Source organism: Dipodomys spectabilis, unplaced genomic scaffold (genome assembly GCF_019054845.1).
Source record: "Dipodomys spectabilis isolate Male_0828 unplaced genomic scaffold, ASM1905484v1 ptg000045l, whole genome shotgun sequence".
NCBI lineage: Eukaryota > Metazoa > Chordata > Mammalia > Rodentia > Heteromyidae > Dipodomys > Dipodomys spectabilis.
This window is the reverse complement of record NW_024870722.1, coordinates 7,794,704-7,819,790: the sequence shown is the minus strand read 5'-3', so window position 1 is coordinate 7,819,790 and position 25,087 is coordinate 7,794,704. Positions and strand designations below refer to the sequence as shown.

General features: G+C 37.3%; 1 protein-coding gene across 3 annotated transcripts in view; it reads right to left on the bottom strand.

Annotated features, from left to right (window-relative positions):
* Cdkal1 (CDK5 regulatory subunit associated protein 1 like 1) overlaps window positions 1-25,087 on the bottom strand; it is a 525,097-nt gene that overhangs the window by 378,666 nt on the left and 121,344 nt on the right. For all 3 annotated transcript variants that reach the window (XM_042678555.1, XM_042678556.1, XM_042678557.1), the window contains 2 exons: window positions 15,231-15,327; window positions 2,905-2,953 (listed from right to left, as the gene is read on the bottom strand). In XM_042678555.1, coding sequence (XP_042534489.1) covers window positions 2,905-2,953; window positions 15,231-15,327 — 146 coding nt within the window. The remainder of the gene's footprint in view (window positions 1-2,904; window positions 2,954-15,230; window positions 15,328-25,087) is intronic.

Below are 25,087 nucleotides of genomic sequence, written 5' to 3'. Positions count from 1 at the left end.
ACATTAAATTCTATATCTTGTTATCAAATTTACATGAAAAGAAAATCTTTAAACTCGTTATAATCTGGTTAGTATCCCCTTAAAAAAATCAAAACTTTGAGTAGGGAATTTTTCTACTCTGATACAGCACATAAAAGAAGGAACGGGAAGGGGAAGAGAAAAAAGGGGAAGGGGAAAGGAAAGTGGCTTTGTATGGCTTCAAGTTAATTACAATAAATTTGAAGATGTTCAATACCAGTGTGTCTTATGAAGACACCTCTCACACTTGGTGAAACATAAGTAGCGGTAAGCATGCAAACAGGCTGTGGCCTGTGGCCTTTAAGGCAGAGTTAAGAAGAGAATCTAACTGAAATCAAACAGGAATCAGTTGCAGCATTATCCTCTTGTCTGGCTATACTCCATCTGCCCTTCTGGGCAGGGCATTGCTTCTCCACAGCTAACTTCTTCCCATTTAGGGCACCAGCACAGAAGATGTTTTCTCTGCATAACTGAAGAGGTTTTCATAAAGAGACTATTTACTACATTTGGGCAGGTGAGGAAAACCAACAAGAGCCAAATTAATTCTCTAGGGCTGATATCAATAGGGAGCCTTTCCACCCTAAGCCTGAAGAGGCAAAGGAAAGGAACAGTTACTGGAACCAGAAGGTAACAGAAGAACAGACAAGGTCACCAGACAAAGGCTGTGGCCTAGAGGGAGGAGAAACAGCCAAACCACAACAAGGATGAGAGAAGATGGAAAGGAATAAACACTCCTACTTCACTCTATAGGCACAGCTGCCACCTACCACTGGCTAAATACACCTGTGTGCAGGATGGCAAGAACCCCACTAATATAGCCATATAAGCCAGCCTAGGTAGGAACATATCAAGGTGACAAGGGCCAAGCAGAAGTTACCCACTTCTGTTTAGGACCCTAAGAAATGTAAAGAAAACTGAAAATAATATATAAGAATTTCAGTTAGTGCAGATGGCTGGTATAATTGTATGTAAATGCTATCAATGAAAGAAAAGTAACATAGTAGAATGGAGTGGAACACAATTAAGATCACATTAAGAAGTCCCAAATTGATACATGGGTACAGGACAACTATACATGCCGGAGGGAATAATCGCAGAGTTAATGAAAATAGTTTATATAGTCAGATTGAAAGGAGAGTTGTTGTTGCTGAAGAACAGTTAGAACAAACTAGATGTCCAGATACTAAGGAGAAAGTATGGGTAGACATTGGGAAACTGATCTCCTAATATGTTCCAAGTACCTCAAAGGATGGATCCATTAAATCTTTCCATTTTAATCTTGGAAACTGATCTTCAAAAGAATAACTTGTTGAAAGAGAACCAACAACCAGTTACTGCTACCAAGGCTACATTATTTCAATGACGGGAACTGTGCAAATGAAGTACTGGCAGTAGAAATAAAAAAAAGTCCCTTGATAGGCTCTATTCACCATTAATAAAGAGATCAAACTTAACCCCTTTATAGCTTGGTTTCCTCACCTACATGTACAGATTCCAAAATTAACACTGCTGTCCCCAAAGCACTCTGGTTACACCACTAGCATCAGCTTTCACATCCTCAAGCAAACCAGTGGATGAGCATTCCAATCAACTTCATCCTAACTGATCTTCTGCTGCAGACTCTTCCATTTAAATCCAAATGCAGTCTCTCCAATAAATCTACTCAAATCCAAAGTCATCAATGAGAACTACCCAGTTTTAAATGTAGCCGGGCACTGGTGGCTCACACCTGTAATCCTAGTTAGTCAGGAGGCTGAGATCTGAAGATCGCGGTTCAAAGCCAGCCCGGGCAGGAAAGTCTGTGAGACTCTTATCTCCAATAAACCACCAGAAAACTGGAAGTGGCGCTGTGGCTCAAGTGGTAGAGCAGTCACCTTGAGCTGAAGAGCTGAGGGACAGCGCCCAAGCTGAGTTCAAGCCCCGTGACCGACAAAAAAAAAAAAAAAAATGGACTTGACTTCTTATAATAGTTTCAAGTTCACAATAAAATGAAACTGAAGTACAGTTTCCATATACCACTGCCTTACCACTACCAATATCCTGAAACAGGGGTAAGATGGATATAATTAGAAGCTTACATTGATGCATCATTATTGATGCCGTGTCCATCCAGAGCTACATAGGGGCCAAAGGTGATGTTATCCATCACTGGAGTAATGTACAGAATAATATTACTGTCCCAAGAATATATCTTCTATGCTCTGCTCATTCATTTCCTACCTACTTCCAAGCTACTGGCAAACAGTGATCCTTTCATTGTCTCCTCAGTTCACCTTTTCTAGAAAACCACAGACTCGAAATGATATAGTACATAGTCTTTTCACATTAGTTTCTTTTAACATGCATTTAGGATCCCTCAATGCCTTTTCATGGTTTGATAGCTCATTTCTTTTAGTGCTGAATAATACTCCATCATTAGCTGTACCACAGTTCTTTCATCCATTTACTTACAGAAGGACATTGTTATTGTTTCTAAAGTTGAGTAATTATGAATTAAGGTATCATAAACAAGTGCAGGTTTTTATAGACATGTTTTCACTTCATTTAGGTAAATATTAAAAGGTATAGCCAACTAGCCTACATAAGATTATGTTTAGTTTTGTTAAGAAAATGACAAACTTTCTTCTTCTGCCTTCTGATCTGAGCTTCACACTAGATCTATTTAATAGAAAAATAAAAATAGGATTAAAACAAACAAAAAACTGTGATCTTATTTCTTTATTCATTTATAAGCCAAACAAATATACTTCCTGGACATTGAGTAAAGTCAAGGACAAAACTTCATGATGTTATTCCTCAAATATTAACTTTTATAAAGAAGCCCAATAAATGTCAACAGAGTGATACATTGATAATGTAGTTGCTCACTGCACTTCCAACCATTACCTTTAATTGTTTCCTCCACAACCTCCACCACCCGATCTATCTGTTGAACCTAGAAAAGAAGACAAATGATTAGACAAGTACTTTAAATGGAGAGCAAGAAATTGTTTATGTTTCTAGTTCAGTCAATGTTATATATTTTTCTAATTACACCAATTCAAATTTTATTTACTGGAAATATAAAAAATGGATATGAATATTCTATGTAAAAATTACATATGCAATTACTACCTTCCTTTCTACCAATAACAAATAAAGAAATAATATTGCATTTAAATAAACTAACAAGGTTTGAGTTAGGATAAACTAACCACATCAACTCAACATTACTCAAAATGTAAGTTTAATTAAAATATATTTCTTCCTACAAGGTATCAAGAAAAAAGGTTTAAAAAATAACAAACCTACACAAAAGAAAATGCTAGGAGATCTTTCCCAAGTGCCATGTTTTATTAATTTTTTAAACTCTTTCAATGAATTTCTACTATCTGTTAAGGACTGTACTGAATCTCTGGACTATAAGGTCAAAAGATAAAGCTTTTGTTCTATATAAAGTGATACAGGAAGATTGCCCAGGGTGCCACTGGAAGCCAGATGGAAGGTAATAAGTCACACTTGAGGAACCAACAGTGATGGTGAGTGAGGAGAGGAGAAGTCACTAAGGACAATGAATGAGCAGGGCTAAGAGTTTAAAGAAATACAAGAGAAGCCAAGGAAATTCAGCATTCAAGAAACTGAAGGAAGAAAGTCAGATAAAAGAGGACACAGTAGATCCTCTAAAAATCCTTACAGTATCCTTACAGTTTTATTACAGAGGAAATCTATGGACCCTAGAAAATTGAAATCAAAACAAATATAAAATGGAAATAATGCAACTTGCATCTTCCTCCATCCCATATTAAAACTTTGCCAATCAAACTGCTCATTATGATAAGTAGCTAACAAGATATTTCCTGGCATTAAATATTTGTATAATAGGGGCTGGGAAGGTGGCTCAGTGGTAGAGTGCTTGCCTTGCATGCCTGAGGCCCTGGGTTCGATTCCTCAGTACCACATAAGCAAAAAGAAAAAAGCCGGAAGTGGCGTTGTGGCTCAAGTGGTAGAGCGCTAGCCTTGAGCTGAAGAGCTGAGGGACAGTGCCCAGGCCCAGAGTTCAGGCCCCACGACTGGACCCCCCCCCCAAAAAAAAAATATATATACATATATATATATATTTGTATAATAAATCTTTTCTGTAGCTTTAGTTTTTACAAGAAAGAGAAAAAAACTGAAAAGGTTGGTCTATGTACATATGCCATATATATAAATAGATCTACTGCCTGCATTTTACCAGTTACCTGGTACCTCATTGGTTGAATTTAGCACAATGCAATCATCTACATACCTACTGAAGTCAGAATGGTATTATTATACTACAGTGCTATAATGAACCATATTGAGAGTTTTTTTTAAAAAATAATTTACTTAAAAAGCAATAGCAAGTTCAAGTCTCAAGACCTGGCGCGCGCACATGCACACGTGCGCACACGCACACACACACACACACACACACACACACACACACACACACACACACACACGGAGCTTGATAAAAGTAAAAGAGGATTCCTATTAGTGAGAGAAAGTGGGAAATGTGAGTTTTTAGTTTAAGTTAATGCAATTAACTGTTTTATATTTTTTATACTTTCAATATGCTTTATATACTGAAAGGTGACAGAGAAAAAAGAGCTAGATAAAAGAAATAATCATAATCAATGAAAAAGGTTCTTCAGAAAGAACACAGATAATGAAGCAAGCCCAGAGATTATTAGGGAAGAGAAAAAGGGCAAAAGAAATGTGGGAATAAGAAATGTAATAAGATTATTATGGTCAGATTTTATGCTTATATGAAAATGTCACAAAGAAACACATTTTGTACAGTTAACATATGCCATAAAAAAAAGTGTTATGCTAGATGCTGATGGCTCACACCTATAGTCCTAGGTACTTGGCAACCTGAAAACAAGAGGATCGCAATTTGAGGCCAGCAGAGGCAGAAAAGTTCATAAGTCCTCTAAAGGTAGGCACAGTGGCTCACATCTATCATTTCATCTATATGAGAAGTTGAGGTTGAGGTTATTTATTTAAGTATAAATAAAGTTTGTGATTACAAACAAGAAGCAATCAAGTTCATTGTAGCTTATCACTCACAGTAAATATCAAAAAAACATATTAACAGTGAATCTTACATTAGGTGAGTTTATAACAAAACTGAACAAGGCATTATGTTGCAGAAAAAGTTTTCAGCAAGAAATACAAGAAATAGTCCACTAAAATACGGTATTCATACATTACAAGTATATAGGAAATAAAAAGTAAAAGTCCTTTGATATTCAGCAAGTAAAAGTATGTATAAAGGATGCAATGGAAAGCAGAAATACAGAAATTTGAGAAAAGAATTCCTTTGGACTGACACATCCATGGCATTTTTAAAATTAAATATTCTTTTTAATTTTAATTTTAATGTCAACATGATGTTCAGAGGGGTTACAGCTACATAAGTAAGGTAGTGATTACATTTCTTGTCTAACTTGTTACCCTTTCCCTCATTTTTCTCCCTCTTTCCCTCCCTTCCAAACCCTCCCAAGTTGTACAGATCATTTCCAGCATATTGTCTTGTGCATATCACCATTTCATAGGTTCCCCCTTTATCCTTTGTCTCACCATTTTGTTGAAAGCTCCACTAACTGATTTAAAGAAAAAATTATGTACATATACATTTCCCTTTCAGCAGAAAGGACAATGGAGGAAATAGTAAGGACAAAAGACAGAAAAAAGAAACCAAAAAGAAAACCAGTGGCAGGGGAGGGTAGAAAGCAAAAAATAGGGCAGAGGAGGAGGCACAAAAACCTAATCCTGAACAACAGGATGAACTCCAAACTCACCTACAATAGTGAAAAATATACTGAATTCATGCTAAGAAAAAGGAAAGCTGTTCTTAATTAATACTGTAAATTGAAACTCTGAATACACAAGAGCCTATTCTCTGGCATATAATTCAAATAAAATAATATAAATAAAACAGTATCTTGTGTCCTTCGGGCACTTAGTTATAAATACACAGGAAAAAAGGCAGGCAGTTTGTTCTATTACTGTCACCATATGTTCTCCACAATGAGGGAAGGAGCTAGTGAATAAACAATTCATAAATAAAATTAATGAGTCATTCTACTGAAGAACTTTTCAAAGAAGTCCATAAAAACATTTGTTCCACTATTTGAAACTACTTTGAATTCATAACTAAATGGGCAGTGAAGAATCAAGCACATACAAAAGTACCTAAAGCAAATACAGTGCTAATGTAACATTTCCTCATTATTAGAAGCAAAGCTATCTGCAATATCCAGTGGTGATGGAAATGTTTTCAGTCTGTGCAGGCCAATATGGCGCACACTAGCCGCATGTGGTTGTAATGTACCTGAAATATAGCTATAGTGATGGACATAGTGAAATTTTAACTAGTTTAAATTAGAATTTAAATAGTTATCTATAGCTAAGGAATCACATTGAGAAGAGCAGGTTCAGGGAATGGCTAATATAGCCACCCTGTTACAGAAACTTTTTAGAGAAGCCCTAGGAAACATCTCAAGCAAATGTTTGTCAACTAATAACATTTTCTTGCCAGACACCATTCTCTGTTGATACGAGTCTTCTGCCAGAGGTCCATCCACCATCAGCATTACCTTGGAGTAGCTTTTTCTCCGAAGGTATCAGGAGCTAGATAAGTTCATGGCTAGAATAATAAAATGACAGCTAACATTTCTGGGACAATGACTTTGTTTCTGGCTCTGTGCTAATAGATCTTTTACATTATCACATTTAATACCTACAAAGCTTCTATGTAAGAGAAACTGCAATTATTTCCAAGACAGAGAGAACCAAGATGCAAAGATATTCAGAGAGACTTCTGCCAAATTGTCTTAGGAAATCTTGCCAAGAAATGCCAAAAGACCTACATGAAGACAATTCTAATGACCACAGAATGCTATCCAACTGAACCTATACTTTCAGGAGACCCAGCTAATGACTATGCTTCATAGGCTCTCCCACACAAATCAACACAGGCACAAATGTATTCACTGCACCGATATTTACTAAAAACTCTGAACTGCACATTTTTCTAACAACTAATATAGTAGCGAAAAATGCAGAGTTGTTGCTTTCTGGACCTTATGTTCCAGTTGGAGGAGACAAAGACATGAGTAACTCCATTTACTATCATGACAGAAATTACAAGTCTGGAAGTAGAGAAAGGTAGAGAGGACAATTTTGATATACTGATGAAAGTAAACATCTGGACAGTAATCCAAAGATCTGAACCAAAAGCAGTCATGACATGAACCTCACAAGGGAAAGTAAGGAGCAGGGCTGACACAGAAATGATATAGATGGACTATAAGATCAAGAGAGGGCCAGCCCGTGAGGGACACAGGGGCAGATGGGGCAAAATAAACTGGAAGCAAAGATTATGTCAGACATTGTGATTCAAGCCATGCATTTTAGAGTTTATTCTATTTTTTTAAAAAAAGAAAGCTTTTGGGAGAGTAAGAGAGTGGTGTTATTGCTCAATGGTATTGAAAACTTTCAGACACTACTATTTATTCACATCCCTCAATTACTTGGTGTGACTCATATATTTACATGAATCTGCTGTGGTTTTAAAGTCTCTTGAATTCATCTCAAGACATTTCAAATTCTTTCAGGAGTAGTAGAGGTAAATACATTATAAATACACATAAGCACACAGACACACAGAAACTTCCTCATTAACTACCTCAATTTTAGCAATACATAAAGGGCAATCAGTTTTTCTCATTTTAATTAAGAAAGAGCATATGAAAACTTTAAAACCACTTAAAATTATCATTTGGTCACTAGTCATTACCTTAGTTGTTATTAGGTTACTTTAAGATGGCTACAGTAATTAAAAAAATGAAATTTGAATTAATTTAAATGTGAATTTAAATAATCACTTGAGAACTGGTACCAAAATGAAAAAATATACATTGAACTTCAAAAGAAAAAAAAAATAATATAAGGACCTAATTTCATTCTTTTGCATGTGGATATTTAGCTTTCCCAATACCATTTATTGGAAAGACTATCATCTTTTTGTTTTCTGTATGGCCTTGTTGAAAATTAGTTGGCTGTATATGCTTAAGTCTAATTCTAGAGGCTCTTCCTTATGTTTCATTAATCTATGTATCTCTTTTTATGTCCAGTGCCATATTTTTGGATTACTATGGCTTTAAAACATTGTTATTGGTCAGGCACTGGGGGTTCATGACTGTAATCCTAGCCACTCAGGAGGCTGAAATCTGAGGATCATGTTGTTCAAAGCCAGCCCAGGCAGGACAGTCTGTAAGACTATCTCCAATTAACTACCAGAAAAGCAGAAGTGGTGCTATGGCTCAAAGTGGAAAAGTGCTAGTCTTGAGCAACAAAGCTCAGGGAAAACACTCAGGCCCTGAGTTCAAGCCCTACAACTTACACACATATACACACATACATACATACACACACACACACACACACACACACATATTCACACATACACACACATGTCACTGTGGCTTGGAATTCTATGCACTGTTACTGCAGCACTGTCATGAATGTTTGGTTTTGGTTTTGGTTTTTTGGTGCCATACTGGGCTGTGAAATCACGGCCTTGGGTTCCTACTTGGCTTTCTGGCTCAGGGTTGGTGCTCTACAACTTACAACAAACTACATGAGAGAAACATCTTCAAAGTTCCTCCGAATGCTGCTTTACTTATGTATGTAATTTTCAAAATTAAAGTGTTCACATTTGAAACTGTCTTCATGTGTTCTGACTTTTCCAGATTGGAACATCCAGTCTGGAAGATGTTGAAAATCACTACAAATCACACTGATAACTGTCCCTGCCATGAGTGGATACCTGTGTTCACCACATTTCTATCCCACTCTCCCAAAAAGGGTCCACTTGCCTGCAGGGCTCACAGCTGGCTCTGCAGGAAGCTCTGTCGTTGACAAAATTCTAATATTAAACTAAATATTCTGCTTCAAATTGCATGTTTCAAAGTGCTACAACCTGAGTATTAATTTGTAGTTTATTGGGATTCCTAGAAATATAGTATAGCACTAAAGATAAGTCAAACAAATAAACCCTAAGCTCAAAGGTCGTACTTGTTACTAATACAGGAAATCTACATAAGTATGCTTCACTATAATAAATGCTATTCCTACTAATACTGGATACTGCCATCATTGAGAAAAAAGATCTTAAGAACACAACTCCTGCCAAACAGACAGAAAGTGGATTTCCATTTAAGCTTTACACACAAATTGCCAAGTAGTCAATTTCACCATGGTCTAAGGACCTATCCCAACAGAGTCTCCAGGAAGTGAAGTTCTAGACTTAAACCAGATGTCTCTTCCCAGCCAGAATGTAAGGTGTATAATGATTTTATACACACCTGCATTCCCAGCATGTTGAAAAGTGTGCTCACAGTAAGAACTGGCTAAATGGAAGAATTGGTTATGTGGCAGGATTTGGAGGGCCAGGACTTGAGGCCAAGTCTTCTGACTCCTGAAATCCATTCATCTTTTCTTTTCTTTCTTTTTTTTTTTTTGGTCCAATCTTTACTAGGAAATATCCTATATATTCAGATAGACTAATGTGAAACAAACTTGCTGTCAACAAATAAGCCTAAGAGAAGGAGGGGACACTAAAAGAGTTGTAGTTACAAAATCAGAGAACTGCCCACAGCTAGACACAGAATGACCAATGTAAAGCAAACAGCAGCAAGAAAAATGGCATGACATGAAAAAGACCAAGATGGATGGCTAATCGTAATAATTAGCCAAAAGAGGTCAACAGTAAGGAAAACTTTCTAGATCTTGAAAACATTTCTATAAAACATTGGTATAAAAAAATCAAGACTCTGTGCTAAATAAAAAATACACGTTTCCTTTCATGAGAAGAAAAACAGTTTGGTTAAGAAAAGAGATATTCATTGAAGGTATCTGTATTTGTAATTCTATTCTTTCTCCTTCTCAAAGAAATGAGGAAATACAGAAATGTGGCAGGTTTGAACCCATGTTTGTACTCCAGGACAGGCTGATGAAATCTCTCCTCCCCTTCCCACAAGCGCCCAGCCCTCCTCCCACCAAGGCTTATCACACAGACAGTATCAATGACAACTAGATCACATCAAGGGACAAGGACTGATGGTACAAAGAGACTGGGGAGACAAACCACCACTAACCTAGTACTCTTACTTTGTTGTTACTCTGATTATTAAAGTAAACCGAATGCCCACACTATGGACTCAATGTGCTCCCAAAACTCACGCGCTGAAATCTCAATCCCCAAATTCATGAAAATAGTATGTATGGTGGTGCAGGTCTTTGAAGATAATCAGATTAGATGAAGTCATGGAGATAAAGTTTCCATGATGCGAACCATGGATTTTTAGGAGGAAGAAGAGAGATCTTAGCTGGAACATGTGCTCTGTCTTAACACATGAAACCCTCACCAAGTTATGACATATCTCAGGAGGCCCCCCAGCTCTGCCAAGCAGATGCTAGGGCCATGACAAGGACTCCTGAGCCTCCACCTCTGTGAGTAGAACACTATATCTACCTACAAATAGAAAATGGACTAATTAATCAGCCTCCTGTCTGTGTTTGTTTGTTTTCTATGTATCCAAGGCTTGCTTTGGACTTTCAATCTTCTGCCTCAGGCTCCTGTGTACTAGGATTATAGAAATACATCACCACACCCAGCTTATTAATATCTTAAATGCTTATTTCATGGGCACTTCCAAACATAGGCAGGTATGATATCTTTTAACTAAGGGATTCAATAAATATCCTGCTCACCAACTGATCCCCCCTTAAACATCAGCTCTTTATTGCAATCATTTGGTTAACAGAATTGACACAGCCTCCCTATGTTGTGACTGGCAAGAGTCTAGAAAACAACAGTATAATCATGGCTGCTTTTCTTTACATCTCTATTATCACCCTTCATTGCAGAATTGTTGTTAAGAAGTAACATTCTTCACTCAGTCTGCAGATAAAATTTACAATTCCAAACATCCTAGTAGAAGTATTTTCCCATGGTGCTGGAAGTAAACACCTATTTTTTTTTTACCTTTAAGAACAAATTTTTCATATTATAAAATCCATTTGTTTCTTTACTTCAATTTAGTATATTTGAGAAGGTTTCTGACTTGGTTCCAATTATAACAATTCTAAAAAACAAAAGATCTGTATAAATACCAATTGTAGATGATTCTGATTTCCTTACAAAAATTGTCTTTTGAAAATATTTACTTATGGGTAGATCATCTTTGTTTTGTGCCAAACTTTGAACTGAGAGTTTCACACTTTAAAAATTGGCTTGCTTGCCAGGCACCACCGGTGGCTCATGGCTGTAATCCTAACTACTCAGGAGGTTGAGATCTGAGGATTGTAGTTTGAAGTCAGATGAGGCCAAAAAGTCCCCATGAGACTCTTGTCTACAATTAACCACTCAAAAACCAGAGGAGATATGTCTCCAAGTAGTAAGTGCTAGCCTGGAGCAAAATAGCTCAGGAACAATATCCAGGCCCTGGTTCAAGCCCCATAACCTGAGGGGGGGTGAGGGGTGGGGAGAGGAAAGGGAGAGGGGAGGGGAGGGAGGGAGGGAGAGAGAGGGAGAGGGAGAGGGGGAGGGAGAGGGAGGGAGAGAGGGAGATTAGCTTACTTTCTCATGGCTGGTGCTCTACTGTTCGACAAATTTCTCCAGTCTAGCATTTTGCTTGTTAATTGGAAATAAAATTTCTAGAACTTTTCCAGCCCAGCTGCCTTTGAACTTTGAGCTTCAGACCTTAGCCTCATGTGTAGCTAGATTTATAGGTATGAGCCATATGCACTTAGAAAATGATGTTGACAAAGAATCATAACTTTACAATAGTTTACACTGGTGAATAGGTAATTAAATCACTACACTGAAATGTTAATGGGCAAATGCAATTCTAGGAAGTTTTTACATTATGTTACTTTATTTTTACTAATTTTAAGTTAAAATAAAAAGCCCACTGTGAAAATGAAGGTATTCTGTAAGCCAGGCCCAAAGAAACATAGGTCCCATGGTTTCCCTTATTTGCAATAACTAGTATATGTCAGAATCAAGCAGAAAAGGTCAGAGAAGTTGATGTTAGGGAAATGAACCCTAAGATATGTATTCAAATGTTTTTTTTCTTTCATGCAATTGTTTGTAACACATTTATAAGATTATTTCTTTGTTGCTTTATATGTCCCTCCCCCATGGTATAACCACTATTTTCACTGTATTTGATGTCGGTATAATTTGGGGGGGAAGGGAAAAAACAAATCGTTTAAATAGGGATACAGGTGGACCCATTGCAACAATGAGATGTACAAAACGTTATGACGAAAACGAACTTTACAACTTTGGTGGGGAAGAGAGGAGGATTGCGGGGGGGGGGGGGGGGGGGGGGGGGGGCGGCAGATGGAGGATAAGAAGGGATGGGAAGGGGAAACAAAGGAGGAGGCAACAATGCTTGATAAGAAATGTGCTCATTATCTTGCCCATGTAATTGTAATCCCTGTGTACAGTATTTTCACAATAAAAAAAAAAGAAAATGAAGGTATTCTGTATATTTCCTGAAATGTAGAAAGTATTTACATGAATACTTAAGAAGTAAATTATAAACTATCTTCAACAGAACATTAATACGTAACTTAAAATACTTAAAAAGCTCAGAGGGACAAAAAACTCACAATAATGGAAAATAAACATCCAAAATAATCTTAAGATCATAATATTAAAAGACAATGATTAAAAGTCTGAGTAAATTTTTAGAAGTTATAATAATTGTGTTGCTGTGATACAGAGAGGATTTTTCTTTTCATTCACTTATCAAGACAAGTGTTCTTGAGTAATATTTCTCTAATTATAAATAAGTCAGATAAAGTAAGTGTAAGGAATGCTAATGGTATTAAGGGGGAATTGTGTGATGGAGCAAACAGTCTGTTCAACAGGAAAAAAAAATGTTAGTTGATGCTACAGCTTTGTCTCAGCCCTGAAAATTGTCCTCCACATTTACATCCTCTTTGTTTTTTGTTTTTTCTTTTTCTTTTTGGCAGCATTGGGAATCAAACTGGAGTTTCAAACATGCTTAGCAAGCACTCCGCAGCTGAGCTACCACCCCAGGGCCTCAAAACAGTAAGAATCTCCATTTTCCCTTAACATATTCCATGCTCTTCTCTGTACATACTGAATCTCAGAATTGTTACCATAATGTGTACATAAAAAAAAGACTGGTGAGACCACAGAAAACCTGCTATTCCAGTAACATTAATTCCTTGGGATGAAATCTAAGATTCACTCCAAGTACAGACCACATTCCATCTCACAAATAGTTCTAGCTAGTTTCCCATTTCCCTAGCACAGCAGGGTTGTGTTTAGAGAGGGGGTTAGTTTGACATGAAAAGATAACTCAGGAGTCTTCTATTCATTTCATTCCCTAAACCAGGAGAAATCAAAATGTAAACAGACAAATAGTGAAAACAGCTAATGTTACCAAACATTCTGGTTCTGTTTGTTTAAAGTGAGAATGTTTGTTCAGAGATTATTAAATTTGCTGGTGGGGTGAGGACTTCACAGGAAACAAGTTCATTACACTGAGAACATAATACAAGAACTTGTTGATGGTATACCAAGCAAGAAAAAAGAAATGCATTATAAAGCCCAATTCAATTGCCCATCATTCATCTAATCTTTTAGATGAACATACAATATTTTAAAATATGTTTTAAAAGTTAATAACAGCTTGTTTTAAAGATGAATGGTGAGCTTTCCAGGCACATGGCACAGAGAAGCAGTAACTCACTTGGTAAACAAGCGCTGACTGAATGCCAATTACTCCATGGCATTTTATGAATCAGGCTACAAACAGAATGACAGAGAACAAGGACTAGTCTCCAGACTTCTCAGAGCCAACCTTCTAACAGAGAAAATCCCATGCCAGGAACAAAAAGACAATGGGAAGATGCTTTCGGGCAGTTAGTCAATAAGTATCCAATGGATGTCTATGAAAATATGGGCACTTTGACAAGGACTGAAAAGCTGTCCTCCTGAGGATAAACATTTAAATAATAATGTGGACTTTATTGAAGCAACAGTATAAGTAAATCAAAAATCACAACTCTAAATATGAAATGGTAACTGTGCTAAATTAATACAGCAGAGGACAGGGAAGCAGAAGGCTGGATCACCAAGGACTGCATGCAGACTAGGAACAGCAGATTGTGCTGTTTTGCAGTGGAATCTGATGTGTGTGGTGGTGGTGGTGGTGGGTGGGGGGAATTGAGTATGTAAAGGTAAGACATTCCAACAACATACCTATATGAGAGGGAGTGATAAGTATGCAGTTCAGTGGAAAGAACTGAGTTGATAAAGAGAGAGATGGCAACAAAGACCAGATTATCATGATTATTATGATTATGTGAGCCTCTCCCTATCTTCTGCATTCTCTCCCCCCGCCTTTTCCCTAGAGTAAGGGGTGGGCTGGGAAGTCCTAGGGTTCTGATTCAGGACCTTGAGTCTGCTAGGTAGGTGCTTTACCACGTGAGTCACACTTCAGAACTTTTCTGCTTTAGTTATTTTTTGGGTAAAGTCTTGTGTTTTTTGCTAGAGCTGGCCTTAAGACAATGATCCTCTCTCCTACAGTTCCCACATGATTGAAAAGAGCCATAAAAAGTCTTGACCATTATTGAACCTCTGTCTAATGTTCTTGAAACACAACTAACCTGGAAGTGATGATCATACAATCATCATTACTTTTCAGGAATGACTATATTGTTTTTCTGCAGAAATCTGAACAAGTCTTATCACTTTCTGTAAGTTGTTTCTTTTCTGCTCCCTTACACTGAGGTAAGTATCTTGTTTATTGATTGTTAGAATGAAAATAAATACTTTTTTTATTCTTCAAAAAAAAAATCTTGACCATTAATGAGGTCTTACTCATTTTCTACCCAACCTAGCCCTGAGCTGCAACCCTTCAGATCTCTGCCTCCCAAGATGAGATTACAGATGGGAGTTATCTCAGCCAGCTACTAACATCTCTCTTAATGAGAAAACCTACATTGTATTTTTGTAGTAAAATGAAAAGGTTAAAATGACTTGACAGTCTCATGAGCAATAAAGAATATTAGGACAGCTACAAATAACCTAGAAATAGGATTAATCTGATTAATCACGTAAGATTTATCTTTTAGTCCACCAAGTGAAAGCTTACCCCAATGATACTTAGTCCTTTGAGGTAGTCCTGGCGGGGCTGGGCTTGAGGAACACAGCCAGCAAGCACTACTTTTTTGTTCTCCTCTTGAGCTTTCCTGAAAAAGGGAAATAGAAAACAGTCAATTCTTTCACTCACAAGAATATTCTTGGAAGCTACTGGTGCATATAAGCCCTCAAAATAGTAATAAACCCAGCCAGCAGATGAGGACAGCTCCTCTTACAACTCATTAAGATAGGTAAGACTTCCACACTATATATTGACTTATACCACCAAAGGCCATGTTGACAACACACCTAAGATTGTCTTCCATTATTATGTCAGTATAAAACAACCACTCAGAAATGGCAAGGATATGAATCATTCTTGAAAACTACATTTTCCAGAGAAACAGGCTTACCCTTCAAACAAGTCGCTTATTTTAAAATTCAAAGAAATGTGCATACTTTCTTAGTCTTTGGCCAATATATAAAACAAAAGGTATATTTCAAAAAAAAAAAAAAGCTTAACCAAGAAAAATAGATACACTAAAGGTATAATATCCCATGTCCTTAGAATTCCTGAATCTTTGTCCCGCTAGGCAACCTACAGTTATTGGTCACTTGTGTTTACTAAAGACACCAAACCATCCCTCACATATTCAAAAATAAATATATAAACAGAATTGTATATTATATATATTGTATGCACAAACATATATATGCATATTTTATTCAGTTATACACAGGTGACTTTTTGAGAAAGTATTTCTCAAATATGAAAACCTACATGAAATGCTGCTGATCACAAATATGGTATATAACATGTGAACACTGTCATATATTACAGACTGTGGTAGACATTTTGCTCCAGGGAAGTTAGAATGAACTTGTGACTTTGAAATTATGTAATCATTTAATCACAATCAAAAAAAAAAAGAACCTCGGGGAAGGGAGGGAGGAAGGGGATGGTAGGGGGAAAACAACGGAGGGGGGTAACAATGTTCAAGAGGAAGTGTACTCATTACCTCACTCATGTAACTGTAACCCTCTGTATAGTAGCTTTACAATAAAAAAAAAAAAAGAAAACCTACATGAAAATATATGGTCAGTTGTATAAGTATTTTCACATCAAATGTTATGGCTTGGATCTCTCATAATATCTGAAGGCTCCAGCATTGAATGAAGGCTTGGTCCCAAATGGAAACATGTTCACAGGGCTCTGGGAAATTATTGGATCATGAGGGTTCTGACTTCACTGATGGCTTCATCTACTAATGGCTTCATAATCTCTTGGACTCCTCTGAGATGATGGAAATTTAGGAGACAAAACCCTAGTTAAAAGTAGTGTGTTCTTGTCCCTGGCCCTTTCTTCTTTTCTTTCTTCCCACCTTTTACCTACTCCCTTTCTCCCTATATCTGTTTGTCTGTCTCCTCACTCTACTCCTCTTCCTGCCCACATGAAGTGAGCAGCTTTATTCCACCAACAGCTTTGCTGCCAACAATAAACAATATGTGGTGCAACCTCTGAAACTATGTACCAGCACAATCTTTTCTAGATGCTGATTTTCTCAAGTATTTTGTCAGAGTAATGGAAAGCTATCACAGACAAACAGAAAAAGTAGAAATATTGGTTCAAAGGTATCACATCTGGCTATTTTATCAAGTATTTCTTTATTGAAGAGGGATTGGGGCATACACTCTATAGGAAGATTATTTACTTGTTCACAGGCGCACATGTACTGGAAGATACTGCTGGAAGACAGTAGCTAAATGTAGAACTTTTATCTTTTCCTACAAGTTCACATACTTTACCTACCTTAAAATTAAATTCTTAAGTTTTCAACACTTTGACAGGCTGCATCCTACGCACCTAGGTCCCTACCAATCTCTAGGCCTCTGAAACCCACTGAGAAAGCTGAGGTTATCTGCGGTCCAGTTTCTGACTTTAATTTTGGACTCTAGTCCCACCAAATAAGAAGTCTCTATACCTGGGACTTTCTTGTCTTTTGCAACCTTTTCTAAAGAACTAGAAGCCAACAAAAATGTGAGATTAGTTGGACCTGCTTTCTGTGATCAGAAATCACCTCATTTCTTCTGGAAAATACAAAGAGAAGGATGAAAGTAATGAATAGACAGAATATAAATCACTTCTTTAAGAGCACCTGTAAATCTTCCATTTCAATGACTTCCTAGAGTACTTTCATATAATTCTCCTAATTAGAATCCTGAAAACACTTGTAAATGAAATTTCCTTTTTAAAAAGAAATCTTAGTTTGATCAACTGCATAATACATCTAAGAGAATTACTGCCTGGCTCAGCCACATAGTTTTACCTTTTTATCAATACTAAGCACATCACAAATATTTCTCTTGTAGCAAATGTGAAAAGCTTTTATCAAATGAAAGCATCTTTCCATTTTCATTAACAACCTCTACAAGGAAGTTAACATCCATTGTTGGACGTAAAAGCATAGCTATATAACACCTAGCTAGAGTCACTGGCAAACATCCAAGACAGACTCTGAGATCACTAATAACTAAATCCAAATAAAAAGCCTGTTTCCTATAAAGTGAAGTCATTCAATTACTTAATTAGGAAGCATGTCTCAGACGTTATAGTGAGTGCTTAATGACACAGAAATGAGGAAAACCAGTGCCTTGCACTCAGCAAACTTATATGTCATATAATGGAAACATCATAAAGACCATAAACAACATCAAGTAAGATGCTTTCAGTGACAGAGAGATACACAGGTAACATACCAGGAAGGCAAAGGACAAGCACAGACAGAAAAGGGCTAAAGCAAGCTTCATGAAGAAATCTGGGAGGATTTTTACCAGCAGAAAGGACTAGGATGGAACGGATACACAGGATAAGACAGGAAGGAGAAAGCAGAGGAGAACACTAAACTCTAGAAGAGCTTGCAATTCACGGATGACTTTCAGGAGGTCAGAAGAACACAGAAAATTAAGAAGAAAGGTTCAACCTAGATGCTAGATTTAATTATTTATTGGGCATTATTCTGAGCTGCTACTGAATTTGGCTTTAAAATGGTATGGCAGACCATATCTACAGATCTAAACCAAAAATCATAGCCTCGTCAGGAATATTAATGACATCATTTTGTGTAACCAAAAAGAGCAGTGAAAGTTTTAATATAAACTCTTTGAATACTCTTGTTCTAAACATTCTCTTTTTAAATTCTGTTCTTTTACATTAGTAAGCTTTAGTCAGTTTTTCTTCTGAAATATACCTATCAGACAGTTTAAAAACCCTTTTGTCCTTCAGAACATGATAAGTCCTTCAGAACTTATAAGATAATGCCTTAAGAACATTTAAAATAGTATGAATGTCTTCTTTTTCAGGTAGGCCTAAAATGTTAATTAAAATAAAAACTGGACATAAAGTTAATTTGATATAATAGCTTATATTTTCTTGAAACATTTTTCTAAATTAAAAAGTTACACTCTTGTCTAGAGTACTAACCTGAGTAATGTAGACATGAAAAAATCATGCCCTTTTCTGAGAATCAAACGCAAGAAATAATTTGTACAGAATCTTAAAATTTACAGCATTACATTACTGATGGTACACCAACACCACCCCTTTATTTCAATAAGAAAAGTGAGATTCAAAAAGATGTGGTGACTGAGCTAGAGTTAATGACAGAAGTAAATGAGCATCCAGATGGCCTGCTTCCATGGCCATCACTCCCACTGAGGCCCCTGAAGGACCTGGCGGGGGATCAGCAGGGAGGCAAGGCTGCTGAGACCAGACTCCTGCTCTATCCTCCACTCCAAACTATGGGTTGCCATCTGCCTTGTGTAGCAAGGGTCTGTGAAATACTTTGAAGAAAGATTTCTTGTGGCTTTACATTAAAGAGTAAAAAGTGACAATAAGAATAGAAACTTCATGAAGAGGTTAAGAAAACTTGGCTCATTATAGAAAGGTGTTTCAATGAGATGCACAGATTAAAAAAAAACAAAACAGCTATAAAAGCAAAGGGATAGGGGAGGAGAAATGATGGAACCAAAGACAGTGGGGCTGGGATAAAAGTAGAAAGCTGTAGCAATAGAAACCAGAAAATGTGCCTGTGGAGATTCCACATTGGGTAAAGGATCAGACACATGGTGGGGGGGGGGGGGAGGGGGGGTGAGTGAACAGAGAAACATCAGAGGACTTGAGCAGCTTCCATGGCTTAAAAGAGAACCAAGTGCTGACAATGGGAATGATACTATCTCTAAATCCTGCCAGGCAAACTGCTGAAGTCGCCCTCCAAGAAGTTAGGAAAGTGACCTTCCCCAGTTCTTTGGCAGCGGGCAAGAAGAAGATGTCCTGATAATCCGGACAGATTGGCTGCTGTTGACTATCGTCAGTGGGCCCTTCATAATAAGCTGAATTGAGATTGATTAAGCATGAGTTTGATTCCCTGGGCCCACTTAACTCTGAGTCAACCTACAAAATCAAGTTTCTGAGACTGCAAAACTAAGGATTCTACCGTGAAAAAACTGGTGCATCTAATTATGTCAACTAGTTAAGCCTTCTTACCTCTGTAATATATGCTTCTATTTCAATCCTTAAGGATAATTCAGTGTATATACCATCAGCTTTCTTTTTTTTTTTTTCCCCTGTCGTGGGACTTGAACTCTGGGCCTGGGCTCTGCCCCTCAGCTCAAGGCTAGCACTCTACCACTTGAACCACAGTGCCACTTCCGGTTTTCTGGTGGTTTATTGGAGATAAGAGTCACAGTCTTGCCAGGCGCTGGTATAGCTGGGTGCTGGTGGCACATGCCTGTAATCCTAGCTACTCAGGAGACTGAGATCTGAGGATCGTGGTTCAAAGCCAGCCTGGGCAGGAAAAGACTGTAAGACTCCTATCTCCAAAAAAAAAAAAAAAAAAAACACAAGAAAACCGGAAGTGGCGCTGTAGCTCAAGTGGTAGAGCACTCGCCTTGAGCTGAAGAGCTGAGGGTCAACGCCTAAGTCCAGAGTTCAAACCCCATAACTGACAAAAAAAAAAAAAAGAGCCATGGTCTTTCCTGCCTGGGCTGGCTTTGAACCTTGATCCTCAGATCTCAGCCTCCTGAGTAGCTAGGATTACAGGCATGTGCCACCAGCACCCAGCTATACCATCTGCTTTCTAAAGCCAATGGTTTAAGAGTTCAGCATCTTCTAAATGCTAAAGGATATATTTGCTTTACAAATTCAGCACAGAGCCACTTATGCCATGTAATGGCAAAGCCATCAACAACAAGACCATCCTTCCATTTATTTTTCCTAAAAATCCTAGGACTATTCTAACAAATTTCACTCTCATATTCAATCCATCAGCAAATCTTGCTGATTATACCTTGGGAATATATCCAGCTTCAATCACTTTCACCACCACTGCCTCAAACCCCTGGTCTAAGTTATTAACAATGCCCAGCTGCCTTCCATCTTGCTTCCACTGAAGTTTAGTCTCAGCATAGCAATCACAGCAGGCTTCTTAAAATAGAAGCCAGAGCATGGCATCCACTCATTCAGGTCTTCACACAGACCATCATCATCTTACTAGGATTGAGAATTAAGACCTGAAAAGCCTGTAAGGCTCTTCAATTGTCCTGGTACTTCTAACTCCTACTATTCTTTCCATACTCATTCTATTCCAGAAACATAGCCTTCTACGTGTTCTAAAAAGACCCAGTCAAGTGTCCACACTAAGCTTATGAACCAGTGTTTTTCCCAGTGGCATGTCATCTGCCCAATGCCTACAAGGCTCCCCTCCTCTCATCTGCTAGGACTCTGTTCACCTATCCTCTTTCCCTCCACTATTATTCTCTACAGCACCAACATCTGGTTCTCTGCCTTATTTCTTTACACCTCTCAGCTGCTCCTCTAATATGAAATACTGTTATTTAATGTTGTAAGTCTGTCTCTACCCCTCCCCCAAATTCAGTTTCCATAAAGACAGAAGTTTATGTGTGATTTGGAACACATGGGTATTGCCAGACTTAGGTTCATCTAGCCTACCATGCTTTAGTAGCAAAAAGGAGCAAGGGAACTATAAAAGTACAACCATGAGATATAGCTGCAGAGACACAAGAGGGACCACCACACTCATTGGTAAAGTGGGGTTAATAACTGATTAGGAGTAAAGGCTGGAGCCAGGATGCCTAAGTTTTAATACTGCCCCTGATGTTTGCTAACTGTCACCATAAGGGAATTACTTGACCTCTCTACGCTTCAGTTTCTTTATCTCTAAGAGTTCCTACCTCCTAAGGCAGTGGTAAGAATTCATGGACAAAAACATTTTACAATGGCTAGGAACTTAGTAAATACTTGCTAGTCACAGTAGCAATATCACATAAGAGAATTCTGGAGACTTACAATGCTACATGGAAAGAAGTCTAAAATGTATGTATCATTTTAATATAAAAAGAAAGTATATGCATATGGAAACTGAAAGGAAATGTCCAAAATGTAAATAATGACTTCTTCTACTAGGTAAAGAATTAAGAAAATAATCCCCAACAACAAATCCACAAAGAAACAACTGCCCAATAAATAAGTGGGCTAAAGACTTAACAGAGAAACTTCTCTGAAGAAGAAAGAAGGATGGCCAATAGACACATGAAGAAATGCTCAACCTCTCTAGCCATAAAAGAAATGCAAATCAAAACAACACTGAGATACCACCTCACTCCAGTTAGAATGGCTATAATCAAGAACTCTAATACCAACAGATGCTGGAGGGGATGTGGACAGAAGGGAACCTTACTACATTGTTGGTAGGAGTGTAAACTTGTTCAACCACTTTAGAAAGCAGTATGGAGGTTTCTCAAAAGACTCCACATAGAGCTCCCCTATGACCCAGCAATCACACTTTTGGGCATTTACCTGAATGATCACAAACAAGACCATCTTAAAGCTACCAGCACAACTATGTTTATTGCAGCATTATTTACCATATCTAAGATATGGAACCAACCCAGATGCCCCTCAGTAGATGAATGGATCAAGAAAATGTGGTATATGTACACTATGAAATCCTATGCCTCCATCAGAAAGAATGACATTGCCCCATTTGTTAGGAAATGGAAAGACTTGGAAAAAATTATATTAAGTGAAGTAAGCCAGGCCCAAAGAAACATAGGTCCCATGGTTTCCCTTATTTGCAATAACTAGTATATCTCTGAGACAAGCAGAAACAGTCAGATAAGTTGATGTAAGGCGAAATGAACCCAAAGATAAGGACTCAAATGGTTTTTCTTTCTTGCTATTGTTTCTAACACATTTATAAGATTATTTCTATGTTGTTTTGTATGTCCCATCCCCACAGTATAACCCCTGTGTTCACTGTATTTGATGTTGGTATAATTTGTGGAGGGGAAGGGGAAAAACAAATCGTTTAAATAGGGATACAGGTGGACCCATTGCAACAATGAGATGTGCAAAACGTTATGTCGAAAAACGAACTTTACAACTTCTGGGGGGTGGGGGGCATGGGAGGGCAGGGATGGTAAGGGAAACAAAGGAGGAGGCTACAATGCTTGATAAGAAATGTACTCATTACCTTGCTCATGTAATTGTAACCGCTCTGTATGGTAATTTTACAATAAAAAACTTATTAATATAAAAAAAGAATTAAGAAAATAGATATTCCAACATGCTCTTAAAGCTTAACTTGAAAATAAGACAAGGAGCAAGAGCGTCCCCACAGCTCTGGGAATGCATTCTGACAACCCACTTCAAAGGAAATCACCCCCAGACCAAAAACAAGGTAGTAAAATATATGAGTCGTATGACTCCCTATCTCCCATCCTAACTTGCAGTAGTAACCTCAAAGAGGTTCCCCAACATTACTAGAGCTCCTCTTGGAAAGTGGATTTGGTCAAATGAATAGATTCAATCGAGGTGGTAAATGTTTCACACAGTATCTCTTGTAGGCAGTCATGTAATTCTGCTTTAGTTCCTCAAAGGCAGACAGTCCATTAACTCGAAATTTCCTGTTTAATCAATGAATACAATTCATTGTTTTTATTATATTCAGCATCCAAATAGCTTCCACTTATTAATCAAAAAGGTATATTCGCTACACTGAGTTATATTCCAATTTATGACCAAATTTGTGGTCTTGTTTGTAAAATCTTGACATGCTGACATTTCCCTATTATAGACAATATAGTGAATCTAACTGAACTGGTAATTGATTGTCTTAGATAATCTCTGTGCATATAAAATCTCAGCTGTGTACCAGACATAGGAGACTTTCTAACCTTGTCATTTCATTTTATAAAAAGGAAACTGAGGATTAGAAAGATTTAATAGCTTGCCCGAGGTCACAATAAAGACAGAGCCATTACTTCAAGCCATCTATCACTGCCCTTTGCTTCAATACAATAATGCCCTAAGCCAAGGGTTACAAGATCCATAAGGCTGTGTGTCCCTATCATAAATAATCTCACAAAGGCCACATATATGGATTCATTTCTTTCTTTACTAGGTTTCAGCTATTACTTCTCAAAGTCAGTTTCTAATTTCTCTACTCAATCTACTTGTCACCATTTCCATCCCTAAGAAACTTTCTAGAATAAATGATGAAAATCAACAACTTCATTTGCAAACTGATTAATGAAATATTTACTTTGTGCCTAATATATGTGTGTACAATGCATGGTTAATGGACCACCAGATACCAAGAGGAATTTGTGCTTCAAGGAACACACATGAAGCTGAAAAACCTCTCCCAAATTTAGAATATGTAAACTGTACAGAAATACAAACGAATACTTTCAGTAAGACTATCATCCACTTTTAAAAGAAATCTCTCAAATGACCCTTAATTACCCTATGTTTTTTAGTTATTTACTCATAACTTAGCTCCCTCAAAAAGCTCTCAACCTCCTTTCTTTTATCTACTGTGTTATACTACTCTATTCCCTTGGTTAATAAAGTACCCAAGCTTGAACTTCTAAGTGCCTCTGTGAGTCACATTTCTTTATGAACTGTTAAATGCACTATTAGTAAGCAAGAGGAGTTCTCTTCCTCTATCTTCTACAGTCGAAAGTTCAATGGAATTTTGTGAATTTCCAGACATTTAAAATTCACAGAACATTAGTATATGAATCAACGGTTTCTTTCATGTTAGGAAGGTGAAGCTCTCTTTTCTCAAAAGGATTACCATCAACAAATAACCTCAAGTATATGGTATGTTTTATTTCTAATATGGAGAATATCCCCATAAAATAAAAAAGCAAATATCTGCAATTAACTCCCTGTTCCTAAGAACAATATCCTGATACTGAACTCATAGCAACATTGTACAGACAAAAGCCTTCTAGAGAGTAAAGAACAGGGAGAGCACTTGAGGGCACATCAGTAGCCCTCAAGAAGGCAATGGCTGAGAAAAGAACCACCAATCAGCCACTGTACTGACTGTTTTGTCATCCAACTATTGTACATTAATCACTAGAATGACTACAATTAATACGTTAGTTAATTAATTAATACTCTGGGGTAAAAGAAAGGAAAGATTACAGGTTGAGTTCCAATAATAATTGACTGAATAGGATAAGCAGGTAAGAAAGTTCTATTGCCTTCTAGCTTTAAAAAAATATTGAAGGGAAATGCATTCTTGGACTTATTTCTACCTCCATGGACCTCAATACTACTAGATCTCAACCTGGTTTCTGGTAGAAGACACACTCAAATTTAGAATTAATGATAAGTTCTTAAAATTTATAAAAGATTATGAGCATAACTGTTACAAACTTTTTAAAATAAATTTTCCAAAGTCACTTTTCAAGACGTAATAAACGTAAAAGCTGGCCTACTCAAAGGAGCAAGAGAAAAACCCTTTGTTATTAAAATAATAAACTACAAAGTAGCAAAAC